Here is a 22350-nt window from a genome sequence, read left to right as displayed (position 1 = left end):
CTAAGTCGCAAATATTGGCGCGGCACTTTTATGGTGCGGCACCCTAATAATGGTGGGGCACCTTTACAGCTTTTTAATATCATGTGCTTTGACATTCGATTAGTAATAAATAAACACAGCTGATGCATTGTTAATTACAAAAGAACCGCAGAAAAGCTATTCGTTTCAAACAACATTAAAATAAAAAAAAACTCGATTTCAGAAATTTTCCAACTCAATATATCTAGCAATTTTTTGAAATGCATAATTTATACATAATTAAACATTCGCGATTTGTTACATGCAAAGATAGTGTGGATGCCTCAGTTTGCTATATTCTAAATTATTAATTGCAAAATTGAGTCCATTTGTATTTGGTGCTGAATCGCATTGGCAATTTGTTAGCATATGTAGCTGCTTTATTGTGACTAGTGTTTGTCAGTTGTTAAGTTTGACTGGCTGAGGGGATAGTGCGTGAGACTCAAAATCTCTTAATTGCAGTAGGTCGCATATTCCAATCCTACACGTAGCCGAGTTTTGCTTATTTGTGGCTGATTTCTACTTTTTATTGTTTAACTTGATATAGCTGGTTTTTGGTCTCGTTCTCGAAAGTGTATAGTTTCGCCTGTGTACATTTTCTGAAGGCTTGCTTGGATCATAAAGGCGCTTTGAAGCCAGGATCTTGTAAATGTTTGGTTGGTTATGGTATTATGATGGATCATCTAATAAATTTTTCACGTAGTTTAGGAGATAAGGACGATTTTAAAGAGTCAATGAACGTAGTTCAGATTCTCATAAATTTGCGATGATTTTTTTTCGTCTTTTTTTTCAAAAAATTTCTTCAGGCTCAAGTTTAAGTTTCTGCGGTTTGTTTTTGGATTTCTTTTTAAGTTCATTTTGCTTGTTAAAAGGAAGGCAAACGCAAACTCCAATATTGAATATCAAAATTTTGAAGGCCGCGAAAAACGTGATCGACATATAGTAACTAGAAATGAACGTAGTGAAGACTCTTATATAGGTCTTGGTGATTTTTTTCTGGAAAAAGTTTTAAAATGCTCTAATAACTACAGATGTGGATTCATACATATTGATGCATTTATGAATGCGCTTTGGTAAAAATGCATTTTTTGAGTTCAATTGAAATTCATCTGCTGAAAGTTAGGTTAATAGCACTCTCCCAACACGAACGTGGAAATGTCGTTTCGAAAGTGGAATTTAACTTTTAGATTTCCAGCTGAATAAAAACTTTACCTATTGATACAGTTTTCTTAAGTTGGGTTAATGTTATCAGAAAAGCGCCAATCATAAAGTTTTCTAGAAACTCAAAGAGCTTAAATGGCATCTATTTTTGTTCCGACTTTCGATACAAAAGTAACGGAATATTTGTGCTCGGGGTGGGTTTTTTTTTCTTCAGGCAAGTTTCGACTTTTTAACTAGCCATTTTTGACGGAACTTTTTTATATCATTCAAAAGGTATTGTTGTCCTGAGCTTAAATTTGAAAAGATATTTTACCTGTGGTCATTTTTCGTAAAGTTATGAGGGTTTAAAGGTTGCCATTTTGACCAATTTGGGACAAATAACGCGCGATATAATTCGAGCTATTAACGCGTAAGCGGAGATTTAATCCGTCTCAGAAATCGTTCCAAATTGGTTGAAAGAAGCTTATTTGCCATAATTGTTTTGTGTTCAAGGAACGAAATCTATCCTTTTGTACTTTATATGACGTGTGGGGGGATGATTTTTATTTTAAAAAAATTCAAATTAAAAAAAAAATTCATTTTATTTTTTTTTCAATTTATTTTAAAATTTATTACTACTCCATAAACCTTAAAAGGCAGTCGGAATATTCAGGGCTTCGCCCTGATACGAGCAGTCTTGTTTCTTTGGAATTCGAAAGCTGAGATTGTTTCATCAAAGTCAGTGTTTTTTGTTTGCGTTCATTATTCTTTTCCAACTGTCTGTTGGCTATCTATTACTTTTTTATAGTAAAAGAAAGACACATATAGCTAGGGTAGGCGTTTATGCGTCATTAGGTCCCGTTGTCCGTCTTGTTCAAGTCTCATTTAATTCGCTACTAACGATGAAATGCTCAATATATACTTGTGATTGACGGGACAAAATTCTTTCGTTGACAATTTAGGTCATTGGGTGCATTTTTTCGAATAATGTTACCTGTCAATTTTAGATGCGTTGGTTTGATGTAAACTCAACAAGGTAATGTCATCAAACTCTAAAAGGGAATCTGTTTATTAGTCATTATCAATGTAATATCAGACTGTTTGTCAGTATCTGTGCTGATTTCTGCTTAGTCAAGTGAGCTCTATTAAAACCTTCCTCGCTTCACATTTTGGCTCTATTGCCAATGACTCAAAATTACATGGTTGCATTTTTACAAGCAGAAATTAGATTTTAAGTATTGCAGCTCGCCTAAAGGAGTAGCACATTCAATAACTTGATCATCATTGGCATCGGAATTTCTGTTTATTATCTTTTTGGTTAAGTATATCAATAGAAAAAAAAACTTCTTGCAAATAATAGTAATATGAATATTTTTAGAATGAGTTCCAGCAAGCAGTTTCAAAATGCGTCCAACTATCTGAGAAACACGCGAAAAGTGGTTATGTTTTCCTCTTGAAAGGACGAGCTTTGAAAAGTCTGGCTGAATTGCAAAGGAGTAATGAAATACTGAAAAAGGCGGTCAGTGCCTTTGAATCGGCAGCTCATCTTGGATCTAAATCAGACACAACTGATGCGACCAGGATCGAGGGATTTGTTTCGGCTGCAGAGAGTTTAGCTTTTCTAGGTTTGTGCAACCACTGAGATTTGAAATTATTGTTTTGAACCAATCGGTTCAAATACCATTTTTCATTTTGCATCTATTTGCATCATTTTTTTGTGACCACTTAAAATGGGGAGGCACTTTGTCTTCGGGTGCTAATTCCTTTTTACCACGCAAAGTCAGATACCACAAATTGTTTTTAAAACGCGCCGAGTTATATCTCATATTAAAGACTGAAAGACTTGTGAAACGAGACGCGATCGCAATTTAAAATTTCATTTGAAGTTTTCGTAGTGTTTGAAATCGGTTTGAGATTTTTGTTTTTGGTCTAAATTGGTGCGAGTAACCAAAAAAAATCTCGTTGAGCTAGCAAACACTAAATTTAAGAGATCGTGGAAAACTAATTTTTGCGCAAGCGTAGAAATTTTGCTAGAAATCTATATTATCTAATAACGAATATTCAGTCACTTAAAGCACTATTCAGCACTAGTTCAACGGTAAAGCATATCAGAATGTTGTGTCTAGTAACGAAATTCCCCACTTTTGATGTGGGGGAGGGGTAGTTTAAGAGATCCATTGAATCGTATGTGATGTTTCAGGTAAGCCATCTGGCCCTGTGTTGCTGGATGGGATGAGGTTGTACCCAGAGGAGAAGAGACTGGCCAGACTGTACATCGTGAGTCTCCTCCGGACGAACAAGAATGATAAAGCGGAACAGTTCATCCGAGAGGTTTGTGCGGTCCTCAGTATTCTCATAGTCATAAATGACCATCACTGAGAGTTAGTTTCACCAAGATGCACTATTCTTAGAGGGTAACAAGTTGCCTAGTTACCCACCTTACGAATCCGAGCTTTTTAAAATTACCGGGTATGAACCCTTCATAAGATTACATCATAGGATCCACAGTGCTAAAAGCATTGTGGCGGTTACCATTCATGGCACCTCGACACATCGACTGTTGGTTTTCAACACCTCGACTGTTGTTTTGTCGTTTTTTTTGTTTGGCAGCGTTGAATTTAATTCAAAAACAACGAAATGGAGGTATGGAAAGATTAAGTTATTACAGAGTCTATCATGAAAGGGTTTGCAAAACAAAACGAAGAAAGAAAAGACAGAAAAGTTCATTGCACAGCTTGAAATTAGCCAGACTTCATTAATGGATGTAGTGGATTCGTTGGTTTGTGCGTCTTCAGTTCGGTTTTAATCCGTTACATCTTCTGGAGTAAGCGTTTATTTTTAAACATGTGAGTACGATGATCAGGCGCAGGGTGACCACTTGGTCACTATTTGGTCACTATTTTTCAATGGTCACTAAAATTCATTATTTACAATGGTTTTTGGTGACGGACCCTAAAATTTTTCTAAAGGCGCCTTTGGTGCCAATATATACTAACTTTGAGGGGGAAGCGCGCGCCGAAAAAACGCATTTTTTTCAAAATTCAAAAAGTGCCTAAAACTGACTTTTTCAGTTTGTTTATTTAAAATTATGCTTGCGGCGCAGAAATTTTGGCCAAAAAAGGGACATTTTAATGCTTTGGCAGAGCTTGAAAAATTAATTTGGTCGACCTGATCAGGCGTATTTATCCTTTACCATCTAACTCACTTTTAGCTCAAGATAAATGCCAGATGACTGTATCAGTTAGCGTGTCTGTTTAGAAACTGGCCGCGAATCAAGACGTCGCTTTCAACCTAGTTCACCTTGGCTACATATTAGACCACAAGGGCGATTATGAAGACGCAGTTAGAAGTCTAGAGAAGGGTCTTAGAATGAAATCTGAAGGCGAGCATGAAGATAAAGAAGTGCATGAGGGTCGTATGTACCAGGCATTGGGAGACGCTCTCATCAGATTAAACAGGAAACCAGAGGTTTGCGTGGCTTTTAGTATAACAAGACGTTTAACATATAACACTTATAATTACATTGCATCTTGTTATGAAGTTTGACATGCGTGGCAACTTCTCTGACTTCCAAACATGGATCCACTTAACAATTGATCCCTCTTTCAAGAAAAAAAGGGGGGGGGGGGCAATTATTTACTAGGCAAAGTTGTCGAATTTTCGACCAATCAGGTTGCAGCAAAATTCGAATTTTAATGCAACGCTCTAGTGCTATTTACTGCTTTTATTTACAGGGTGGTAATTCTTTAGTAGATACCAAAGGCAGGTTGATTGATAAGTAGATCACCATACACATATGGTCTTGTGCAGTCTTGTAATATCATTGGCCTGCAGACCAAGTCCAATTTTGATTGTGGCGGGGAAACTGTAATTGCGCAGAGATTCGAAGCTTGAAGATATTTACCATACAATAAGAACGATGAATTATTTAATAACACTCGGTGGGTTTTCTTAAGAGTAATTCTATTTAACAAACGGGATACCTAAATGGTGAAATTGTGCATGCTGAAAAAATGGCGAAGTACAAATTTTCTTATTGTTTTTTATCTGGATAAATGATAAGGACACAGAGAAAGTAGATATGTTCAATTTATTGCGTTCTAAAGTTGAAAAAGAGATTAAGATGGCTAAGAAACATTTTTATCAAAATAATTTTGAAAGTTGTATCGGAGACTCAATACAAGTTATTAAATGATCTAAAGGGTAGCTCGATTAAGTCTACAGTTTTCCCTGCTATAAAGTGCGATGAGTCATGCGAAGTTCTTTCGAAGCAAGAGATAGTAGAAATTTTAATGACTATTTTAACAACTGTTGCTCGAAACATCACGGAAACTCTGAAATCGTTAGACCCTATGGTTCCTGAACCGAAGGGTTTTTCGTTCTATCTGAGTAAAGTTTCAGTTAATGAAGTCTCAAATTGCATATCTGACTTATCAGTGATGATATCATTTGCAATATTCTAATTAAGGTCTCGAACATGTGCATTGCGCCATTTATCATAGAAAAAAAACCTGTCTTTTGGACAGAGCATTTCCTGAGGAACAATCAGAAGCAAAAGTTTTCCCACTGCCTAAAACTGGGTCAAAGACTGATTTAAATAATTATCGCCTGATATTTATTTTGAATTCACTAAGTAAAATTTGCGAACGCTTAGTGTACAACAGAGTTTAAAAATTCTTGAATGATTAGAGTTATTTTACGATAAAGAATTTAGGTTTCGTTCAAAGCATAGCACTATTGATGCTCTTGCCGAATTAACTGAAAAAATAAAGTATCAGTAAAATTTCGGAAGTTCAGTTTTTACTCAAAGAGCGTTTGATACCATATATCATCAAAGTCTTCCCAATTAGTAGTAGTCGTAGTAAAAGACTCAAATGGGAGTTACAAAATTTTTGAACAAGATAAAATTGAATGAAAAGACAGCGACAACATTAAAAAAACCTATTTCAGAGAAATTTACTAAATTAGTTTTAGTAAAAGTTATGCGCTGGATGTATACGGTTCTGCAGTGCTTCTCATGCTGCAGTTTTATATTGATGACGGGTCTATTAAGTTGAAGTTGAATAGTTGAACAAAATCGTTGGTAAAATCGAAAGCTCTGAAAAAAAGACGACCCTGACAACTGCTTCTGTGCAATCCGATTCTTCAATCGAAGAATCTGGGTGCTCCGAAGGTTCCGCTCCGATGTTTTGAGGCAGAAATGATCATCAAAATGAATGCAGTTGATGAGCTCGTACGAAATTGGCAAGTAATTCGAATATTCGAAGAGAATACAATAAGGTAACCGTCCATATGACCACCTAAGTCTCTGGTAATTAAGCCGTTCTAACTTATGAATGGAGCAATCACTAGGAAACCAAAATAGATTCCCATATTTCTTGGGATGCTATGTCCCGGATAATTGGAAACTCGTCTAGCTTTTAAAAGTTTTTAATTAATGTGTTCGTCCCACTTCAAATTTGTGTGCACTTCGAGCCCAATATCAGTCAGTCCTTTTCTACTCTATTTCACTGTTTCTCACAAACAACTTCAGGTCTTTAATAGCATTCAAGTGAAGGAAACAACTTTTTCCAGTGTTAAAACTCAGTTGATTATCAGACGCCCACAACTTTAAGACATCTAAATTGTCTTGCAAGTTTTGATTTAAATCAGATCCTGTTGCTAATAATTTAGTGTCACCGGCATAACAATAAAAGAAAGCTTGAAGATTCCGGTAAACAAGAATATCGTCAATGAAAATGAGGAAAAAAAGCGGTACCAAAACATTCTCAAAACACTTCCTCGAAGAACTCCATTGTAACAGGTTAAATATTGGACAGCTTTTCCATCTACATTCACCCTCTGAGAACTATTTTCAAGATAAGAAGACAATAGATCAATAAATTTTTCATCAAATCCAAATCTATTTAATTTAAAAAGGAGGTGAGAATGGTCAACTGTGTCGAAAGTTTTGCTGAAATCTAAAAAAACAACGGAAATTATGTTGACGAGAGTTGATTTTATCTTGAAATGCAAAATAAATGTGGTCAAAAAGAAATTTGTCAAGAATAAGAGACAATATGAAAAGCAAAGAAATTGGGCGATAGTTTTCAATAATTGCTATTGATTTCTTTTTGTGGACTGACGTTGTGTGCTCATTTCCATGTTTCAGGCCATTTTTTTAATTATAAGTACTTAACTAAATAATGAGTAAACATGGGAAGATGGAATGTTAACACCGCTACATACAAAAAGGGGTGGGAGAGAATCAGAGGCTGTTGCAGAGCTACGCCTTAATCGACATATCCGTTTTTGAACATCTTCGACTGTTAGTACTAAGTGATTTGAAATAACTACAGGCTGCTTACAATTATTAGAGTGGGCAGTTGCCGCGCCTACGAGGTAAACAGAGTTGAATTATGTATTAAAAGGTTGTGCTTTCTCGGAATATGTGGCTGCTTGTGTAGCGGTTAAAAACATATTTGACGAAAACGATTTTCTAGAGTCATTTTTTTTCAGCAAATAAAAATCTTAGTGGTTGTGTATGTGCTCGATCGAGAGAGCAAAGTAATCTGATCCAATTACTTGCGACTTTGTTTCGTTTTTAAGTCGTCTGATTCGATCAACATTCGTCGAGCGACGCCTAGAGCTTTTGTACATGTTAAGGAAATAAATAGTTACGGAGGTGTAATAAATTGGGAAATTATTCCGTTTTCTACGTTTCTGTCGGATTGATGAATCCCGCGCAGTTTTTGTACGCGCAGACCATTTTTCTGTACAGTTGCCTAGGGGATCAAAACTGGAATTCAAAAAACTTTGGTTCATTTTAGTGAAAACTTGTTTGTCAAAAGACCGAATGCTGAAAACTTTTTCGTCGGTCCGTCGTATCACGTTAAAACAGATTTAGATAATGGATCAGAGATCTTATCTTTTAGGACATAATTATCCCATTCTTCAACATGGGAAAGGAAAACTTAATCTAATATGTTGCCAAGTCTGTGTGTTGGATTGCGAATAATTTGATTCAAGCTTGTCATTTAAAAAGAATTTCGTTTAATTAAAGTCACCGAGTACCATTAGTTAGAGGGTCTCAGAGTCAAATTTTGCCAGATGACCTTCCAGAACCTTCAAAAGTAGTTCTCGAATAGAGTGCTCAACAAGTCCCGGATGAATATAGAATGACGACCCACGGGGTGCGAGGTATAACAAAACAATAAAGTAAAACAGTCGGTTGAGGTTAAAGAGGACACTAGAGTAGAAGTCAAATATGTTTAATTCGATAATTTCAAATTCGCAGCGAATGTGTCACTGAACGCCATTAATATGCCACCATGTAATCCATAAGATCTGTTACTCCTACACACGCACGTGTATGCGTGACCTAGAAACTGAGATGAATCGCCGACGGAGGATTGAAGCCGAGTTTTGGTTAAACAAAAAATCGAAGGGCTTTGCAGAGAAATACTGTCAAGAATCTGAAGCATTTTTCTATTGAATGAAAACTTTGACAGTTGAGCAAAAATACGGATACAGAATCTTTCGCGCGAAGTCAATATTCCTCTTAACTTTGATTCTGAACTTTTTAGAAGGATTGTCGACTTCTAATTTACGTTTTTCTTCTCGCAGTTCGTATTGGTTTGGCAGTTCAGTGGGAGTCAGATCAGATTAATGAACACATTTTAGAAGTTTACTGAGAAACGTAGCTTTTGAGCCGTGCGAAGAAACTCTTTTCTCAATATTGTAGGCTTGAATTTCAGGAGTAGAAATTGGCGTCCTGTCTGTTCATGGCAGTTCTACATCATCATCTCTTTACTTCCATTCGGAGAATTGTCATTACTTCCATTTGGAGTTCTGCAGAATTGTCTTGAATGAGAGTCTGTTTGATTTTTGCTGGGAACAATTCCTTTCAGAATAAGGATGCTTTTTCGAATTTTGCCAGTTCTGCAGAACTGGCGTCGCTCATTTGAGACTAGAAGCGAGCAGAACTAGAAATTTGGAGGAGTCGCTCGTTCTGCTCGCTTAATTAACTAGCTTCTTTGCGGATTACGTGATATTGCTCTCAAATGGTTTGAGAGCTATTTGAATCAGCGTAAACTTGTTGAATAATCAAATATTACATCATCGTTGCGATCTGTTACTTGTGGAGTACCACAAGGATCAGTATTAGGATGTTTGTTATTCCTGATACAAATCAACGATTTGCCGTCTCCGAGCAAAAATGCTCAGGTGTTCCTTTTTGCAGACGATACGAATATCAGCTCACTGGGACCTAGATTTTCTAGTATTGATACTGATCTTGACAACTGGTTATCTGCAAATAAACTAGCCTTAAATCTCGATAAAACAGTTCAGCTTACTATTGGGTGCAGAGCGTCTTGTATTTTTGAAATAGCCGGTTTTCCTCTGAAGCGTGAGTCCAACTGCAAATTTTTAGGAATTTATATTGCCTCAAAATTGTCAAATACACATTCAACATATCTCCAAAATGGCTAGTCAATGTGGCCTTGTATGTAAACTACGGGATTATGTTTATCGGGATCAGTTGATAAAATATTACAAATAAAAAATCAAACCCATTCTGCATTATGGAATTCCTATTTTTCATTTTGTAGACTTTGACCCTGTTCATAGAGATGGATTTTTTGAATAATAATGAATTGAGTAATTTTTTTCCCTAAAGATCCATAGTATAGTGGCTAGCAACTGGGACTTGAACCCTTGGGGTTCGGGTTTGATTCTCGACTGGAACCCTTGATATTTAATGCCTGGATGAAGATAGTTGCACAAAGGAAGGGAAAAAATCAGAGCTATAAGCAGGGTAATCAGGGTGGTAGGGAAAGGAAAAGAGGAGGAGGGTAAATCAAAATAGGAGGTGGGGAATGAAATAATTGTGAAAAGAAGGGAAATTGTTTTGATTTTGGACAGTTCTTTAGTCTAGTGGTATAATGCTTGATTTCAGCTCAGGAAAAAGGGGTTCGAATCCCAGTTTAACTTTATTTTTATAGTATTTTACTTAAGTCCGACTGGTATAATACTATAATACTAAAGTCCGATTATAGTATTATACTAAAGTCCGACAGTCGGACTAATAGTATTATTATAATAGTTATTATTATGATTATCATTAATAACTACTTTCAAAACAAATATTGTTTGAATCTTCTGTTGCTCACGGTAGATTCAGAGCAGATCAGCTGATCTCGTTATTCACCCTCTTCAAGTCGCTATCCATTGCTGTAGTTTGTTTATTTAGTTAAATCAAATTATTTTGACTTGAATGAATTTCCTTTTTATCGAGAATGTACAAATTTTACTTTGAGTGGAGTTTAAGCTGGAAGTACTCATAGTTTATTTTGAATTTTTATCGGTGTTGTGATAAATTTAACTGAAGATTTGAGATTACCTTAGTACCTGTGATTATTTGAAATGCGTATAACAACAGTCAGTTAATGTCCAAGAGAAAACAGAAACAACCTTCGATCATGTTATTTTCTTGGCATTATCCCCCACCCTCGGGTACCTAATTACGAATATCCCCCCATTTAAGCATATGAGAATTTGATGCCTTGTAACGAATATCCCCCCTTTTGCAAAAGGGGGATATAGTTAAAGAGATCCTGAAAAACAAATAGACATTCAACAATTAATGATGTTCTCGTGTTATTTTGCAGGCAGACAATTGGTTCTCATTTGCAGCTAAGAAAGGAATTTTCATCTCTCAATATCAAAGATCTCTCTACAATGCACCGAGACCTATCAAAGCACTTCCTTGGTGGTCGATAAATGATGCCAGCCAACCGATGCGAGATGGAATTGAGGTACAAAAATGTTATGAATAGCTTAAAGACAGTAAGAGTAATTGCGTTATTGAATGCCAGTGTTTCTAGATAGTAGTATAGGTAAGAGTTTAGTAAGGCTTTTTCGAACTCTTGGGGAGCGGTGGTGAAGTGGTTACGTCTCCGCCTCTTAATCGAAAGGTCGGATGTTCGAGGCCCACCATGATCCGTGCTCGTTGCTTGAGGGTGAAGCAACATTACCCAGCCCAGAAAAATAACCAAAAAAATTGCATGTAGTTCTTAAACAGGGGCACAACAACGGTTCGCCGTGATGAGCTGTACAGCTCTTGTGTTGGTCCTTTCCCCCGTGGATAAATGGTCTCATTGTTAACTCAGTATATAGACGTAAAAACAATTTTCCTTCGGTTTTTCGTTTTTTTTTCTCTCGTGCTTAGGTTGGACTAGAATTTGGATCGAACTTTCCTATTTTTATTCAACTATTACTTAATTTAGATATTAAAAATTGCGTCGCCTATTTCAGCTTCTGGAAAAGAACTGGCTCAAAATCCGAGACGAAGTGACTCGCATCATGAACCAAAACACTGGTTGGTTTATACATTCAACTGTTGGTGCGTTAAATGGATCTCTTTTACTATATCCCCCCATGTACCTTGTAGCGAATATCCCCCCTATAAAGAAATGAATCAACGAGTAGGCAAATGAGAATTTTATTATTAGTAACGAATACCCCCCCCCCCCCCCCCCCCACGTAATGCGGCAACTCGCAAGAAAAGACAACTCGCAATAAAAGACAACTCGCATTAAAAGACGACAACTCGAAAAATTATCATAGCCGCAGTCACGCCAACGTGTTGCGAGCTTGCCAACAGAGGGTAGGACTTTATACGATATTTAGAGCCGGTTATCGCCGCAAAGCGGCGGCGACGCGCGCGTAGCGCGCCCACCGGCGACCTTAAACCGAGAACGTAAAGTTTCCAATTGCCTTCAAAAACTTGCGAGTTGTAGCTTTCCTTAAATTTTGCGAGTTGTCTTTTCGTGCGATTTGGCGTCGTACCCCCCCTTTGCATAAAGGGGTGGGATATGGTTAAAGACATCCCTTAAATGATTGAAACAAACTTGGAATGAACACAAATATTAGATTTTAGGTCTTAGAAACCGTTGTTTTAATACGTTTGCATGCCACCCAATCAACCGTCTCCGAAAACATAATAAATACATGGACAACTTTTTTGTGAACGAATGGAAAAAATCTATTTTTATCAGCAAAGTTTATTTTTGTTTGCTCTGAACATTATGTGCAAACTGACCAGATGTTGTGTTTTATAACCAGTCATCGTGAGAGCTATGTTAAAACTGATCTGTTGATTTGGTATTTCCTGCAGGTGCGTTCGAGGCCGAGACGGAGGGGCTGCAGAAGGAGGGCGACTGGAGACAGTTCACTCTGTTCCAGAGGGGAAGAAAGGTGAAGAGTGCCTGTGAGAAGACGCCCTTCACTTGTGAACTACTCAGGCGAATACCAGATGCCACCTCTTGCAAAAGAGGACAGGTCAGAAGAAGTCTTTTCTCGTATACGGCCCAAAGTTGCGAAATTGCCACATTGCAGCTTCTGTTGTTAATGAGAAAATCTTGATTTATTTTGCTGAAAATAGTTGTTAATGATTTCAACCAATAAACTTTGAGAGTTATGATGCAATTTTCAAAATAACAAAAAGATCAGTTTCGGGCCGTATAACAGAAAACACCCCAAAAAAGGAGTGATTGTTGTCTTCTGTACATTATTGAAAAGAAAAAGTTCAAGAACATAATACGAAATATTTTGTTTTTATCGCTAGAGACACTGATTAAGATTGTTCAGCTTAATGAGTAATCCTATATAGGTCTTGCTGATTTTTTTTTCAGGAAAAAGTCTTAAAATTTGTTCACGCTCAATTTTGATTTTTCGCGGTCTGACTTGTGATTACTTTTTAAGTTCAGTTGTTAAAAGGACGACATAATCCACTATCGAACAACAAAAGTTTAAAGTTCACGAAAAACGTGATCGACTTCCAAGTGAAATTTAATTTTCAGTTTTCCCAGCGAAATAAAAAATTGAACATATTGATTGAGTTTTTTCAAGTTGGGTTAATTTTATCAAAAAAGTGCCAAACATAAATTTTTCTCGAAATTCCAAGAGTCTTAAGATCATATAATTTTCTCTTCGAAGTTAAAAGGTTGAAGGTTTTTAAAAAAAAACAAGTCGGTTTTTTTTCCAGTTTCGTTGCGTTTATTACAATTTTGCAACTTTTCATTTTTGTTTAAGTGTCAGTGAACGAGTGAAGACACTTATTGAGGTTGCGTAGTTTTTTTCGCGAAAAGTAATTGAATGTTGCTCACGCTCAAATCTTTTTTCGTTCCGACCATTGAACATGGGGAGGAGCTTTGTATTCGGGTGTGTTTTAGTTTGTTTTCCTCGCAAAATCAGATATCACAAATAGTCATCGGACTGTTTTGAGTGATATTTTATATTAAAGCCCTTACAGTCATGAAGGAACCACGTAAACATATTTCAAAAAAGTTTTCACAGTGTCGAGAAAAACCGATTTGAAATTTTTTATTTTTCGTCTTCGAGCGAATAAAGCGAGCGAGCAGTTTTATTTTAATTGATTAATTGCTTAAAAGCTTACATTGGCTTAATTTAAAACGTAAAAGCGTAGTCTTACTTAGGTAATGTTTATTTACTTTGAGTGTTTAAGCGCCTCTAGTGGGATCAAATTTTTCAAAATTTAAAAAGTTCAGCTCCTTTTATCACACCACGCCACAAAACGACAATAATTTGAAATAACTTGGTTGTATTTTTTAAGACTATAGTTATTGTTGTTGTTGTCGTCTTCATCTGGTCGTGGGGCGCTCATCCCTTTCCACGTCGTCATGAGTTGTTGGGAGTTTCAGAAAACCGGCCGCATCCACGGGCCTTGTCCAGAGTGATATCGTGGTTAGAGATGAAGGGTTCGAAGGGCATGAGAATAGGTGGACCGTCGTGTGGCTTGTAGAATCGCAGAGGGGTCATAGTTCTGACGATGACGGGTCTATTCTATGTTGATATGAGTTTAGGAATACGCTGTAACTACAGCGGAGCTGCGATAGTGTCCTCCTCGTCGTTCTTGGCAGTTTTTCCTCTGATTTGTCTATATTCGGGACTGGCGCGTTTAAGATTGCAGAGTCTTCGAAATTGGCGCTCGTGTCTTCTACTTCATTTGTGTGGATCTGTTTGAGCAAGCTTTTGTTTGTAATTGTCGTCTGATACAGATCTTGTGGGTCCGAATGTCGTCGTCGTCTTAGAGGGCTGAGATGAAACGCTTGTATCTGAAGTGTAATGTGGCCTTCATCTATCGTCTGGTGGGAGTAATGGCATTCAACAGACGTTGCCCAGGGTGGTCTGTCAGATGATTCGCTAGCTGCATCTGCACCGAGCGCATCCGGATGTGTCGTCTGATGGGCAGGATCATGCACTCACTGTGGAGGTGTTCGATCGGTGACATCAGATGGCATCCGGTGGCGATACGGAGAGCGGAATTCTGGACAGTCTGGAGACGGTTGATGTTTTTGTCCGCGATGGTGGGTGCCCACACTGGTGCCACGTATTCTGGAACCGGTCTGACGATGGCTTGGAAGGTTGTCAGGAGCTTTTCCTTGCTTTGGCCCCAGGAGGTCCCAGATAGCGCTTTCATTATGTTGACTCGACCCTTGGCCTTAGCTGCGGAGTTCTTGTAGTGCGTTGTGAAGGTGTGCGCTGTGTCAAAAGTGACACCAAGGATCTTCGGCGTCTTCATAAGGTCCAACGCAGGTTGTTTATCACGATCTTAGGCGTTAACTTGTGTTCTTTCGTGTTCGGTGTGCAGAGAGTAACTGAGCATTTTGGCGTGGATATTTGGAGATTTCTTTCCCCCAGGAAGCGACAAAGGGTCTCCAGGTATCGGTTTTGATGTCATACGTCATCTGCGCAATGTCGTTACCAACTGCAATAATCGTGAAGTCATCCGCGTACGAAATACGAAAAAGTGGCGCTGGTGGAATTGGCGCGTCAGATACATAAAAATTGAAGAGCGTAGGCGCGATGACAGAGCCTTGGGGGACACCCGTTCTGACGACGCGGGCGCTCGACAGGACATCTCTGAACAGGGTGCGGGCTTGACGTCCGTGGAGATAGGTCGACAGCCAGCGTACCACAGCTCCTGGCAGTGTCGTCTTGTTGACGAGATCGAGCAGAGTGGTGTGACAAACGGTGTCAAAAGCTTTTGACAAGTCCAAGGCAACCAGAATGGTTGTGGGCGGGCTTAGGTTGGTTGAATCCGTTGGCGATGGCTGTGGACAACTCGTTAAAGGCCGTAACAGTTGAATGTCTGGGCCGGAATCCGTGTTAGTGCTCTGCTAGCTTCATGTGTTCATTCAAGGTGGGAAGGAGGCACTTTTCTAGAATTTTGACAGCTAGACAGAGAAGGGAAATTAGTCTGTAGGACGCACTTTCATCTGCAGGTTTGCCAGGCTTCAGAAGAAGCAAGATGATCGATGGCTTCCAAATTGCTGGTATCTGAGACCTCGACATCGACGTGTTGAAGAGTTCTGTGAGGAACTGGAGAGCACGTGGTCCTAGGTGCTTCGGATGGATCATAGTGATGTCATCGGGGCCGGCCGCGTTGGAGCTCTTTGTTTTCATGATAGCTAGGCTGACTTGGGAGGCAGTGAACGTCGGGCTGTCTGACAGGGAGCGTTTTTTGGATCGCTCTTGTGATCGCGCGGTAGTCTTTGGAGTACTGGTGGATGTGAACTGCTTGTTGAATTTGTTGGCAATGTCCTGAGGTGACGTCAGAGTACGTTTCTTCTTTTCTTTTCTTCTGAATTTGATCGGCTGGTTGTTGCGACTCTGAATCTTGTTGTCCAGGGCTTTGATCACTTTCCAGAGCTGCGTCGAGTCGGTGCGGTGGTCGAAGGTTGCCAGAAACTGTCTCTATATTTCTCGGTCTTCGATTGCCTGATCATCATCTGGATCCGGTTGTTCAGAATCGGGATCTCGAGTGACTGGGAATTCGACAACCTGATTTCATCTCGCTGTTTCATCAGTTTGGAGGCATCATCATGTAGCTGAGGAGTGACTAGTGGCCGACGTCCAGAAGGGATATGGTGCTTGCCTGCTGCCACAATGACCATGCGGAGCAGGAGTTCCCCCAGGTAAACGTCCTTCTCGCCAAGGTTCTCAGAAAAGGTTGCTTCCACCTCAGCTTCGAAGGATTTCCAGTCAGCCTTGAGGATGTTGGTGAAAGTTCTTTTGGGAGCCTTTTGGAGGATTGTGGATGTTTGAAGTTCGATCAAGATCGGCAGGTGGTCGGAGTTCAGCGTTGTCTCGGTCCGCAAGCTTGCAGAAATGAGGAGCTCATGGGAGGCCAAAAATATGTCTGGAAAAGTGGCCTGCGCGTCGCTGGGGAGGCGTGTGGGGGAGTCTGTATTGAGGACGCCGAAGTTGGAGTTGGCAATTTCTGTCGCCAGAGAGATCCCTCTGGGGTCCAGGATGCTTGAGTGCTAGGATCCGTCGTGGCCATCGCCAAGGACAACCCCGTGAGAGAGCAGGAGCGGTTGGATAGACGCGGTGTAGTTGTCTGGGCAGCTGCTTTTCGGTGGGATGTAGAAATTGACGAATTGTTGTTGAATTTCACTTTGATGGCCATGGCTTCCATCGTGCCGTCGTTGGCATTAGCGGGCTCAACACGGGTGAATAGAACGCTTTGGTGGATCAGGAACGCAAGCCCGCCACCTTGTCGCCCACCTGGTCTGTCTTGGCGGATAAGCGTATACTGGGATCCTAAGTTCGGGGGTTTGCTCTTCGGTCCGAGTTTTGTCTCCTGTAGGGCAGCAATTTTCACGTCTGTGGAGTGGAGGTAGGCTGCCAGCTCCGTGACTTTGTTCCCAATGCCGTTGCAGTTCCATTGCATAATATTCATTCTCGTTGGCTCTTCATACACGGATGCCCGCGTTGGCACGAACTGGGTGCAGTTTTTGCAGTTCTACCCAGGGGTCCAGTCTTTAGGAGACCGGAACGAGGTGCAGGGAATGTGACTGTATTGGTGGCAACCTGCGCATTTGATGCTGCCCTGTTTTTGATCGCTTTATTGCAGGTGCATCATTTCACTCTGGGGCCGGGGTTCACTTCAATGCTGGCGCGGATAAGTAGAATTCGGAGCAGAGATGCCGGCGTAGTCTGCTCCGCTCCCAAAAACCCCGCAACGTGGTCGTGGTAAACGCCTCTCTTCCTGTTGGAAGGAGGGGGTTAGGCCCGGCTTCGTCTCCTTGCGGAGAGTCTGCTGGGCGGCCATTTGCACCATGGTCGCCCCATGGTGATGGTTACACTTGCTCGAAAGTGTCCACGTGGATTGCGGATACCTCTTGCATAAGCGGCCTTCGCTGCAACCTTAAGCTGAAGATCGTTATTGTGGAGCGTTATTGTCTTTCCTTCTAGAATACAATTTGGTTTGAAATTTAGCCGGTTACTGTGCAAGTGCTTCCACCTCGGCTTCGAATGATTTCCAGTCAGCCTTGAGGATGTTTGTGAATCTGTGGGCAATTTCTGTCGCGGTGGTCGAAGGATGTGAACTGGTTAAGACTATGGTCGGAACATTCTGTGCTACTTGCACAGTAACCGGCCAAGTTTCAAATCAAATTGTATTCTAGACGGAAAGAAAATTACGCTCTACAATAACGATTGTGCAAATGGCTGGAAAAGTGATTGATTTTTACTTTCGAATATGGACTTTTATTTGAAAGGTGTTCATTAAGTAGTCAATTATTATTTTTTGTGGTTTCCAAATGTTTTTTGGCTATGATTTAGTTTTCCTTGATTTTTTAAATATCAAAATGCAAGTTTTGTCCAATTGCCGACAGACCAATAAGTTAATAGAGTGGAAGATAACTATTTTGGGTTGATAATATCCGCTGTAATTTTTTTTTTGAATCTTCTGTGCAGATCAAGTTCTCGGTGATGAAGGCTGGCACTCATGTGTGGCCCCATACTGGCCCCACCAACTGCAGAATCAGAACCCACTTGGGACTCATAATCCCCCCAGGACCCAAACTCAGAGTAGCCACCGAGACCAGGTAACCAAAAAGGAAGAAGAGTTCAACTTAAGAAAGTGATAGATGTTGGGGAGGAAAAAATTAGCTAGAGGGTTGTAAAATAGTATTTTAACCCACTGTCACCAATTTTCTCGTTCTCTTGCTTTAAAACAGTTGTATTAAAAGTATGGTAATTGTCAAACTTTCTCTGAAAATGAAAGAGCGTTAATTCGATATTTGTTTTGGAAAATTAGCTGGAAAAAATCTTCATCCTTGTTTGTGTACACTTTTGGTTGTTTATCTGTGTGTAGGGAATGGGCGGAGGGCAAAATGATCTTGTTCGATGACTCATTCGAACACGAGGTCTGGCACAATGGGAACAGCACACGACTGGTTCTCATAGTGGACTTCTGGCACCCAGAACTAACTCTGGACGAGAGGAGAACACTCACCCAAATCTAGAATCGAAGAATAAGACTAACTTCTATTTTGGACAATAAGAAAGATTCAAACGGAGATTTTTAGACAGACGGAAAGTATTTAAACAGACAAGCAATTTAAACAGAAAGAAAAAAGTGGAATTGGATATACCAGGACAGCACTTATGAATACTTAGATCAGAAATATTCATACTGAACTTAAAAGAGAACGCAAAAATGTAAGTGGAAATAATATGCGAACGAAATATTTGGGCTTGTAATTTGAAAGAAACTAGTTGTTCTTTCCAGCTGAGCCTTGCTACTATGCTTATGTGCAATATTTTCTGAAAACTCGAAAATTTGTTTCTATCTTCAATCCTTCATTCATGTTTTTTTTTTTAAATTAAAATGTAATTATGATCACAAACTTTAAATATCACGATTGATTTGAAATCTGCATTGAGTTCTTGCATTGATCTGATTTCTTTAAAAATTTGCTGTCAAAGAATTAATTCAGTGCCTTACTTACTTTACATGTGCTACTTATGCATAAATGCTTACAAAATATCAATTCTCGAATGTCGCAATTTTTTCCTGTAATTTGAAACTTGTTCGTAATTCACGATGTTCATAATGTAATTCACAGCGTGTTTTTATCTCGTGATGATTTTCTTATCTTTAATTCTAATAGTTGCACACTTTCGAATATTTTGCCCATCTAATGCTTTAAATCTATGTCTTATTTTACTCCTTTTGCTTCTATGGCACAATCAAGGGTATTACAAAATTTAACCTAATTTCTGCTTAGATTAACCTTCAATTTTAAATTCAATTGAAATGTATTATTCGAAATTAAAATTTATTTGACTTAATTTTCTTGTATTTTGAAAGAAATATTTGATTGTAGATGATAATTTTCGCGAAGGTTTATTTGCTCCGACGCTAGTTATATCATTTTTTTTTTCGCGTTTCGACTTTTGTTTTCTTTACCCTTGCGATAAGCAATGTTATTGCAATCGAGAACTAGACTTTTTTCCGTAAATAACGTAATCCTGTATTCATCTATTGGACCTTTCTGTTGCAACGGGCATAATTTGACCATGTTATCATTTTAAATGTATGGTCTAATCAAAATTTGCTCTTTTATGTTGGTTGTAATTTTACAACTTGATTTGTTGAAATTTCATTTTTTTTTTCAAATTTTTGTCTTTTTTTTCGGCTTAATAGGATTCAGCTTATTTGTCTTGTTGGCCGAGAAAAGTGTTTGTGTGTGTTCTCAGAGAATTTTAAATTTTTTTTTCGGTGTGAAGGGTTTCTGCTCAGGTTTTTTTTGTCATTATTATAGCTTGTTAATTACGCTTGGGATTAGCAAGCCTTTCGAACTGGAATATAGACTTCTATAGGCGGGGCTAACAACTTGTTAAACAGAATCACTTGAATCACTTAAATCTTTGTTCATAATGAATTCAAATTTCTATGCGTTCCCGGCCAACTTAGCCTGGAGGGAACGAAGAAGCCTCAGACAGCAAAGGTCATGGGTACGAGTCTGACCAGGACTTTTTTTTAATGGGAACTATTCTCTTTCAAATAAATTGTCGGCAAATAATTTTTTGCTCATCTGTTGTCGACTAAGTTGTCACGTCTTGACTTGAAATCGTTCTTTTTTGCTGCGCGCATCTTTTTTGAATGTTGCTTTTAGTGTTTGATTGAATCCTAAGGGCTGCAAATGAACTTCATCCGATACAAATATGAAGTTTTTTAGCTGTAATTTTTCAGTTTTGTCCATTTATTTAATTTTTTCAACATAATCCCTGTGCTATAAATTCAAAATCAATCAACCGTCCAGCACATGTGGCGTAGAGGTAACACAACTAAGTGAGGCAGTATTCGAATCCGGCCAGGACCTGTTTTTTGCAAACTTGACTTGTTATGCTTTTCTGACTTTCGTCCGTCTGTTATTTTTAGTTACCGGAACCCGATTTTTTGACGGTTCAGCTGCTGTATCACCAATGCTCGACGACAAAGCCCGAAAGATCGATTGAAGTCGGGTTTTTAAGTGTTCGACTTTTTTGCTATTTGTGATTTCTTGACTTTGTATATTTTTAAGAGTAATGAACGTAGTAAAGACTCTTATGTAGGTCTTGCTGATTTTTTTTTTCAGGAAAAAGTCTTAAAATATTGATGTACTTAGGTATAATGCACTTTTTGAGTCCAATTGAAATTCATCTGCTGAAAGTGACGTAAATTGCACTCTCCAAATACGAACGTGGAAATGGCGCAAAAAACATGAACGATTTCTAGTTTCGAAAGTGGAATTTAATTTTTAGATTTCCAGCGCAATAAAAACTTTGCGGGTGGGGGGACTCGTTAGCTTTTAATAGGTCATAGAGGGTTAGAGGGTCATGTATTTTCGGCTGTTACAACTTGATAATTTTTCTTTCGATGCGAATTTCACATTCTGTTGTCGTGGCATGTTTTTTGTTTTAAAACTAGCTTGATTCATTTTGATAGATCCAGTTTTTTCGACATTTTCGATTGTTTGCGGACTTAGCTGCTTTTTTGTTGTGCTTCGCCTCTGTGTCCCAAAATTATGAGTGCAAAAATTGTGGACTTTTTTGTTTTCAGATATGTTGAACAAACCACTATCGAACCTGCCCTTAATTCTATCCTGTTGTTGCAACAATGTGAACAATCTATCCAATATAGTGACTAAACGTGGTCTTTTATTCTACACAGATCACAGGATGAAAAGGGATCATAAGAGACGCCAGATTGTAGCTACTCATGCCGAGGAAAGAAGGGTGTTGGAGTCTATCATAGCAGCAGAGGGTATCTTGCCTGAACAATTTAGGTAAGTAAGCACCGAACTGGTAGCTTAATGAAGATACATCGGTGTCGAGATTAGGACTTGGTTAGCTCTTAGAGGTGAACCGCTTCTGTTCCCGCGCTAATTACACAATCAAGGCTTGTGTTATAGTATGAACTCTTTTTTTTTCAACCTAAGTCGCAACTTTTGTTGCGACGCAAATAGTGTTGTGACGAAATGTGTTCGTTTTGAAAGTGTTCATTTTGATCAATAACCAGTTATTAAGTAAAGCCAATCCTAAGGATATTAGCACAGACTATTATATTACAAATAGCACTTTAGCTTCAAGGTATCATGGATCTGTAGCGTAGTAGAGTTAGGGAAGGAGACCCGCAACAAAATAAGAGGGTTCGAACCTGGGAAGGATCGGATGTTTTTAATGAACTTTTTCGTATACTAGTTAAAATGCGTCCGCTCTATAAATTGAGGCATCTAACTTGGTAAATTTCTTTTTTCTTGACTGGTACTGCTAATGCGTCGTAATTGGCGTGCGTCACTTGAGAAATTTTGTAGACTCCAAGTTTTATCGTTCAGTTTTTCCCAGTAGCAGTATCGGTCATATTTTTGCTTGTGTATGCGAAGTGCAACTTTGCCTCTGTGTGAAATATTTGCTAGTTTTTTTGAGCTGAAACCAGTTTTTTCCTCGCCCGCTGGCAACAAAGGGCGGATCATGGTGGAACGCGAACCACTGACCATTGAAGTGGGAGGTAGAGCCATTAGCCTCTTCCAAATTGCTTCTCATATTTAGGTTTTCCGTAGTGCCTTTCGTGTGACATGAGTGTAATAAAGTAATATCAAAGGTCACCGAGAAGACAGATTTTTTTTGTTTAGTATAGTGAAAGAAATGGATTTTCTTAAGCTTGAGTGCTTTTTCGCAGTTTTAATTTTTTCTAGTTCAATTCAAATTCATTTGGTAAAAAAAAGAAAATTGCGCTCTCCAATTACGTAACTGCCAATGGCGCAAAAAGTAAGAATTACTCTCCGTTCCGAAAGTGGGGTTTAATTTTTCAAATTTATCAGCTGAATAAACAAGTATCTATTGAGCCAGTTT

The 22350-nt window shown here is 38.8% G+C and overlaps 1 protein-coding gene across 1 annotated transcript in view; it reads left to right on the top strand.

Moving 5' to 3' along the window:
* LOC134853120 (aspartyl/asparaginyl beta-hydroxylase-like) overlaps window positions 1-19242 on the top strand; it is a 196810-nt gene extending 177568 nt beyond the window's left edge. Inside the window, exons 5-12 of the mRNA XM_063869063.1 lie at window positions 2537-2783; window positions 3359-3489; window positions 4417-4626; window positions 10809-10955; window positions 11455-11518; window positions 12317-12480; window positions 17926-18056; window positions 18326-19242. Of these exons, the coding sequence (XP_063725133.1) occupies window positions 2537-2783; window positions 3359-3489; window positions 4417-4626; window positions 10809-10955; window positions 11455-11518; window positions 12317-12480; window positions 17926-18056; window positions 18326-18476 (1245 nt within the window). The 3' untranslated portion in view covers window positions 18477-19242. The remainder of the gene's footprint in view (window positions 1-2536; window positions 2784-3358; window positions 3490-4416; window positions 4627-10808; window positions 10956-11454; window positions 11519-12316; window positions 12481-17925; window positions 18057-18325) is intronic.
* Window positions 19243-22350: the final 3108 nt, after the last annotated feature.

The sequence above is a fragment of the Symsagittifera roscoffensis genome, chromosome 8 (genome assembly GCF_963678635.1).
Source record: "Symsagittifera roscoffensis chromosome 8, txSymRosc1.1, whole genome shotgun sequence".
NCBI classification, from domain to species: domain Eukaryota; kingdom Metazoa; phylum Xenacoelomorpha; order Acoela; family Convolutidae; genus Symsagittifera; species Symsagittifera roscoffensis.
The sequence above is the reverse complement of the archived record's forward strand: the minus strand, read 5'-3'. Positions and strand labels throughout refer to the sequence as shown.